Consider the following 8,258-nt stretch of genomic DNA (forward strand, 5'->3'; position numbering starts at 1 on the left):
TAATGTTTCGATTTCCATTCAACCTTATTTGGTTCCCAAAAAAACACACCACTAAATGGCTACATGGTCTGTTAAAAATCAAGACATTCTTCAGATATCTGGAAAATAAGACTTCATAGTTTTACAAGTCTGAAGAGACATTCTTTAAATCTCTGAAAAAGAAGACTTCGGAGTTTTACAAGTCTGAAGATACATTATTCAGATCTTTGAAAAACAAGACTTATGAGTTTTCGACTTTCATTTATGTGGTTTTGAAATTACCGTTTTCATCTCTATGGTTTGCAATTCGTTGTCATTTTCATCCCTAAACCTAACTCTTGCCTTTAAATATGAGGGACTAAAACAGTAAAGACTTGTAAAATTACATGGACAAAATAGCAATAAATTTCAAATCATGAGGACAAAAACATAAGAGATTGTAAAATATAAGGATGAAAATCGTAATTTTTAAAACAAATGATCTCAACAAACCATAGAGACCCAAACACACAAGTTACTCTATAATATAAGAGCAAGTCGTTATGGTTTGTTGATAATTTTGATTTCCGAGCATGAGGTTTGAAAATTGCAATTTTCATCCCTACAGTTTATAATTTATTGTTATTTTAGTCTTTGGGTTAATTTTTACCTTAAAGTGTAAGGAAACAAAATAGTAAAGAATTGTAAACCACAAAGATCAAAACACCAATAAATTATAAGGACGAAAATAACAATGAATTGCAAATTATGTGAACTGAAAACAATAAATCACAAATTATAAGAATGAAAATGACAATAAATTATAAACGATAGAAACGAGAACCCTAATTTCTAAACCATAAAACGAAAATCACAAATTTTAACAAATTAAAGTAACAACCACAAGGGTGGTGTCTGATTGGTTTGAGCTTGGCTCCAAATATCAAAAGTACCAGGAGGTTCCATGTTCAAATCCAATGAAAAATAAAAACTCCCCTGTGGTCACGGAGGTTCAAATGCAATGACTCCAGACTATATGCAAAGCAGATGGTCGCCCTGAGATTAGTCAGCTCGCATAACGGGTTGGATATCCAGGTTAATAAAAAAACAAATTAAATTAACAAAATTAATAATTTACTCATAATATAAAGATTATGTGTATAAAGTATAAACTATGACCTTATTGGGCCATGTGCATTCAAGAGAAGCCCTTATGGTGGGGTGGGGGATTTATAAAGAACACACTTTTAAATTAGTAGTCTTTCTTGAAGTAAATTACAAATTTGCCCATGGCTTAACCATCAATAAAGCACCCATTAAAGCTCTCCGTCAACACACGAAAAACCCCTATCTGTAAATTCACCCATCCGAGAGATTTCTTTTAGTCACTCACCAGTTACCACCACCATAACCAACACACATCAAGAAACTGTCAAAAAGAAGCATTATCGCCTTCGAATTAGCAGAGGTTTGTGCTGAAAACCTAGTTTTTTATCTGAGATTCCGAGGTGGGTAACCCTAAAAATCTTTGACTTTTTCCAAACCCTAATTCCTTTCGTTCTTGATTTCATCAAGTTGCCCAAGATTTTCTTGATTCAAGATCTGGTTTTAATTGCATTTTGCTTAGTTTTCATCAAGTGGGTTTCTTGCAATTTCAACTAATTGATGACTGTGTTCGCTGTTTTCTTGAATTCGTGAGCTGGGTTTAGATCAAAGATTAAAATAACCCAATAAAAAACATATATTTACAGTTTGTATCTATTGATGCATCTTGTAGTTGTTCATATTTGCTGAAATGTGCCTGATTCAACCTCAATTCATCTTTATCTAAAATCTGATGCATCTTGTAGTTGTTCATATCTGCTAAAATGCGCCTGATTCAACCTCAAATCAGATTTCAGAAGCTTTCATCTCTATCTCAAATTTGATGCATCTTGTAGTTGTTCATATCTGCCAAGATGCGCCTGATTCAACCTCAAAACAGATTACAGAATCCTTCACCTTCATCTCCACCCCCTTCTGTTCATCCTCCTCCTCTTTCCAATTCCAAAACCAGCTCAACTTTTCTTTTTGCTAGAAACATTATAATTGTGATAGCAATTATGTTCTTCATATGTGGTTTACTCCATATACTTGTGAGGTATTTGATGAAAAGAAAAAGACTGTTATTATCTTCATCTTCAAATTCCCATTTTCAATCTTCAAGATTTCAAGAAAATGGTGATGGTGGTGTCGATGGTGATGGTGATGCATATGAGAGACAATTACAACAACTTTTCAATCTCCATGATTCTGGTTTAGATCAAGCTTTCATTGATGCCCTGCCAGTGTTTTCTTACAAAGAGTTAATGGGTTTAAAAGAGCCTTTTGATTGTGCTGTTTGCCTATGTGAATTTACAAATCAGGACAATCTAAGATTGCTGCCTTTGTGCAGCCATGCTTTCCATATGCATTGTATAGATACTTGGTTGCTTTCAAATTCAACCTGTCCTTTATGTAGAGGTACCCTTTTCACACCTGGGTTTTCTGTTGAAAATCCAGTTTTTGAGTTTGATGATTCAAGGGAAGAAGGAGAAGAAGGAGATGGTGATGATGGTCATGGTCATGGGGTTTTTGGTCATTTCAAGAAACCTGAGGAGGGTATTATTGGAAATGAAAAAAGGGTGTATCTAGTTAGGCTTGGGAAGTTTAGAGCTACAAATGTGGGAAAAAGAGAAGAAAAAGAAGTGGGAGAAACAAGTAACAGCAATTTTGATGCAAGAAGATGTTATTCAATGGGATCTTATGAGTATGTGGTGGGAAACTCAGATTTGAAGGTTGCATTTGTTCCCAATAGGGGTAGTTTTGGTAATAAAGATGTTACAGGATTTGATAAAGATAAAGGGAATAGCTCAATTGATGGGGGTATTGATGGAAAGAAAATTAGCAACAGAAGTAAAGGTGAGAGCTTTTCTGTTTCCAAGATTTGGCTTTGGTCAAAGAAAGATCATCATCATCATAAACCACAAGTTTCTTCAGGTATTCATCATAACCATATGGTTAATTCATCTGTGAATGTTAGTTTACCCATGAGATATGCAAATAATAGTCAAAGTTGATCATTCAAAATTCAATGTATTCATTATGAAGCTCTTTATTTATTCATGTTTCCATTAGAAGAGATTTCTGTGAATGATTCTTTCTTTCCTTTTCATGTTTCACTTTGTTGAAGTATGGCAACATGTACTCATCACTTTTATCCTTTTTACTTATTTTTCGCCTTTTTTCGGTGCGAAATATGATGGTTGATAGCACCCGAATTGGGCTTTTTCGTTTTGCTTGATGATGAACCATCAAATGATTCATTCACACTTCTTTTTGTGAAGGCTCTTCATTTCTCCATCAATTTAACGGGTTGTTCGGTTGTTTTTCCATCAAGGGATGTGTATTTATAACTCAATGAGGTTAATGATCTAGACGGTTTATTTATGGCTTAATCGTCAAGCCATTAAGCCAAAACAACTATATGGAATAAGCCAAGAATCCCTCATTTTTTCCCATTAAGCCACCTCAAACAAATTAATACCAGAACTGCCATAAATAATCTAACGCTCTCTCTTTACCTCTCTCAACCCCATTGGTCTCCCGTCCTTCAATACAAACAAATTTATCCAAACAAACAACTTAACTCATACAGGGTTTAACGGGAAGAAAAAGAAGCATGCAACCCCTAAACCTTGTATGCACCAAGTTAAGTAGTTGTTTGTCTATTGTACTGAATAAACTGTTCGAATGATATAAATGACCATTTTACCCTTTACTGTCCAAAATTTGAACCATATTCCGAACCTTATTAGACAACTATTTCGGATCTTACTCTATACCCTTTTCAATAAAGACAGGATCTGTGTACATTAAACTCTCAAACCTTAATTTTGTACGGTATATACTGAGTTTGTTTGGTTTATTTCAGCTTTTACTTTTGTTTTGTTTGGGATTTGGGATCCATGAAAAGGTGGAGAGTGAGGTTCATATGATGGGAGGTATTCATGATTTAACACAAGGGTTGACATTTGATTAATGCCCCCATGCCTTGTGGGGGTCACATAATTTGGAATCAAATAATTTGTTTAGCCACTAGCTTCTATTTTGCCCCCACATTTATTTTGTCATTGATTTTGAGGAAAATTTTGGAAATGGGGCATGAAAAAATAAAACCTTTAGTGAAATGACATATTTACCCTTGTTAGTCACAATCATTGTCTTCATTACAACTTTGGTTTCTTGTTATAAATTATTGTCAATACAATGACAAGGATAGGAGAATGTATTAGCGACTTGGGATCATGTGAGATAAGACTGTTTTTGTGAGACATGATTTTTACATTTGAAACTTTACAACAAAATGTTGTGAAGGTAAAAAAGAAACTGAATCCTCACAGCAAAAAGTGTAGATATTGGTTGAGCTCTTACTGATAGTTAAGAGACTTAATAGTGTAGATATTAAGAACGATCTCTGTATTAATTGTAATGTTCAGATGAAAACCAGTATTTTTTTAAACAACAGATGTATCAATAATCTTATATTCCATCGATTTTGTAATTTAATGACAATGATAACGATGATGACGAGGGAAGGTACATAATTACGAAACAATTAAATAAATATTATAAAAAAAAAACAAATTAAATTATATTAGAATATTAACCCACTTGTTAAATTATTATATAATTACTAAAAAAGCAAGATCTTAAATTAGGGGAATTCATATTCATGGGAGAAGAATACAAGATTCTTTAATTATAGATTTGAAATTCAAAATTAATATATTTATAAAAAAAATAATCTTATTGTCATAATTAAATAAAATAATATTTTTTAAATTTAAACTACAAATATGGTCCCTATGGTTTATCAGAAATAACACTTTTGTCCATACAGTTTTGAAATTACAAGATAGCCATCGTGGTTTACAGAAGCGTCTGGATTTGGTCCCTCCTTCTACCGGCTGTTAAAACTTTTTGTTACATGAGCGACATTTTCGTATTTTTATTGATGTTTTTTTGTATTTTACCCAATAAAAAAATAAAATACCGTAGTTATAAAATCGATTTTGATTATTAAAAGACAAAAAGTCCGATAAAAGGAGGAAATGCGGTTCCTTTGATGGAAAATTACAACGGTCATTCAAAAAGAGGGGCCAAATTTGGACGTTTTTGTAAATTATGATTAAATTATGATGGTCATCTTATAACTTCAAAACTATAGAAACAAAAAGTGTTATTTTCAACAAAGCATGAGGACTAAATTTGTAGTTTACTCTAATTTTCATAAGCCTTTTAAATAAAATAATAGATAAAAACCAGGTGGTGCCTAATTGGTTTGAGTTTGATTTCAAATATTAAAAGTTTCAGGAGGTCCCAGTTTCAAATCCAAGAAGGAATAAAAATCTTCTTGTAGCCACGGATGTTCAAATGAGTGACTCCGAGCTATCTACAAAGCAGATGGTCGTCCTGGGATTAGTCGGCTCATATAACGGGTTGGATATTCAGGTTAATAAAAAAAATAGATAATAAATTTGAGAAAATGATAACTATCAATTCTCATTAATGCACCTTAAATAAGAAGAATCAATAAAAATCACAATAAGTTTAAGTATGGAAATAAGATTTACTCCATAAATAATTCTAATAATTTATATTTATCTCTATCGTTACATATAACACACTTATCATGATAAAAATAATAAAATTATAATTTAAACACGTAATATTTATTCTGGTAAAAATTATCTAGTGACTCTTAGAAAGTGACTGAATGGTTTGGTGCAGAATGATTAAGAGACTCTCATGATATAGTGTAAAATGAAATACAATTATTTGGTAATTGTTTACAATGGAATTAGGGCTCTGAATGGTTAAGGGAGATCCATGATACAAAATCATTTAGGGGGTTTTAGAACCATTAAGAAATATATTTTTTTGCCAAACAAGATTACCTCTTAACGATTCAAATGTTACATCTTAATAGAACTATTAAAATGTAAACAAACAACTTCTTGTATTAGTTAGTTTTTTTTTTTAACATAGTGAATAAATTATAGTTTTAGTTGAGAATCTTTTTCATTTATTTTTTATTTATTAGTATTTTAAATACTTGAAAAATAAATAAATATTATATTTAAATCCAAATGTATGATGTGAAGGCAAGTCAAACTTGGTCATAAGTATCTAACAAAAACCCAAACAACTTTATATATACATATTTTTGCATTTTTTTAAATCTATTTAAAACTATTAAATATATTATATATTTGTATATATAAAAGATAAAATTAAGTTATCATCAGACCAACCTATTTTCGTGGGACTTCTGAGACAACAATGAAAAATTACTGTGAAGATTCAAAAACAAACATTCATCGTTTTTTTATTAAGCTAAATATCCAACCCGCTATGCAAGCCGACTAATTTTATCGCGACCACCTATAAAGATGTCATCGCATTTGAACCTCCGTGGCCACAAGGGGATTTTTTATTTCTTTTTGGATTCGAACCTGATACCTCCAGACATTTTTGATCTTTGGAGTCCAAACTTAAAACCAATCGGATACCACCCTTGTTTTTTAGTGTCCTTTTGTATGTTTATAGTTTTTGTTGTAAAAGTTCAATTCATATTACAGTCTCACAAAAACAAATTGATCTGATTTGATTTCAGATAACAAAAGATATTATTACTATTTATATTTTTCCAATAAATCTTAAACAAATACATGTGAAAGGTGTTGGGAATACCAATTTATTTATTAATAAATGAAATAATATTTTTTTAGTCAACAAAAGTCTTAATTTAATAGACAATTTTTGTTTCAAATTTAATAGACATATAAAAAGAAAGAAAGCAACCCTTTTGTATTAAATTGACAACAAAAATCAATTAATAATTATATTTATAATTGTAAATTAATTAATTATTATATTTGCTAAAATACGAAGAAAAAGACATACTAGAGAGTAGAGAGTCCAGGTGAGACACATAATAAGTGATCTGGGCCCTTGATTACTTTTAATTTCAAACTCATCCATGAATCATGTTTGATACGGGGATTAATCCAGTGTATCTCGTTCTAATGTACATTCGAGGGTGGAGATCATTTTTTACGTTTCTCACCTTAACTCTCCTTATCACCGAAACCCAGCCTTTGATCGACAATTTTAAAAATAAACAAACCTTGATCGACCTGCTGTAATTTATTATTGAAACTTTCTATTGTGCCACTTGTCTCCGTTAAGAAGTATCTGAATCCGCTTTTCAGTCCATTTTCTTACATTTGATCTTGTGTTCTTTGTTGTTTTATTCTCGAATTTTTTGTTCATGGGTTAATTTTAAGAAGGATGGTAGTAGTTTCTATTAGTAAAAACATGGCAGGGACGGACCCATAAATTTTCTCAAACGGTAGCATTGTTTGGCTGTAAGAAACAAATATAGGGAAAAAAATTCAAATTCTGGCACCATTTGACTATAAGAAACAAATATAGGGAAACATTTTCAAACTGTGACACCATTTGACTAAGAAAATAACACTGACATAATTTGAACTCGGGTCTAGGGTGGAATAAAAGTCTTGCAAACCAACTCTACAAAAAAAAAAAACTTGTTCACATTGTAGTTTCAAAATACATACAGTAACACACAACAAATTAATACGGTTGCACCTTTCACGAGTCTAAAATTTTTCACCATTCGACGGAGAAATAATACGATGGCACGTGCCACTGTTGGGACCACTGTGGGTCCGTCCATGAAACATGGACAAAGTTAAGGAGCGTTTTGTGAGATTTATGATAGCGACAAGTCGTATTGTGTGATGGCAACCTGATTGCAAATATGTTCAAATCAGAGAAGGTTGGAACTCTTATTTTCTGAGTGAGGTTCTTTACGTTCAAGTTGAAATTGTGTAATGACGGATGTCGAGTCCGGCAAATAATAAAATTTATAAAAATAAGCCTATTACCTCTAAAACACAACTTGTAATAGCGATAAGTAAGGTCGTTTCCTCAGGGACTCGGTATTAACCGTAAGTCCAAGACGTAACCGCGTGCAAGTTCATTGACATTAAAACAATATATATAAAAAAGGGGGGGGGGGGTTGGATGATTTATAAATAAGTAAAAAGATTGCCAATTAAATAAACTCTTAGACGATATACGAAATAATCTAGCAATGAGTATCGATTGAAGAATCATGTGAATTGTGTATCACTGACCCAACCAAACCATTCTCAAAGGATCTCAAATCGGATTGAATACCAATACGCATT

The 8,258-nt window shown here is 31.9% G+C and overlaps 1 protein-coding gene across 1 annotated transcript; it reads left to right on the top strand.

Annotated features, from left to right (window-relative positions):
• Positions 1-1,359: 1,359 nt before the first annotated feature.
• Positions 1,360-3,230, top strand: LOC112522953 (RING-H2 finger protein ATL47-like). The gene has a single exon (XM_025132320.1). It carries the CDS (start codon positions 1,917-1,919, stop codon positions 3,054-3,056), a length of 1,140 nt encoding a protein of 379 aa, XP_024988088.1. The 5' UTR covers positions 1,360-1,916; the 3' UTR covers positions 3,057-3,230.
• Positions 3,231-8,258: the final 5,028 nt, after the last annotated feature.

Source organism: Cynara cardunculus (genome assembly GCF_001531365.2).
Source record: "Cynara cardunculus var. scolymus isolate 2C chromosome LG 12, CcrdV1, whole genome shotgun sequence".
Classification (NCBI taxonomy): domain Eukaryota; kingdom Viridiplantae; phylum Streptophyta; class Magnoliopsida; order Asterales; family Asteraceae; genus Cynara; species Cynara cardunculus.

What these genes read in the sequence shown, in the direction of transcription:
- LOC112522953 (XM_025132320.1), top strand. Translation starts at nt 1,917, where the DNA reads ATGCGCCTGATTCAACCTCAAAACAGATTACAGAATCCTTCACCTTCA.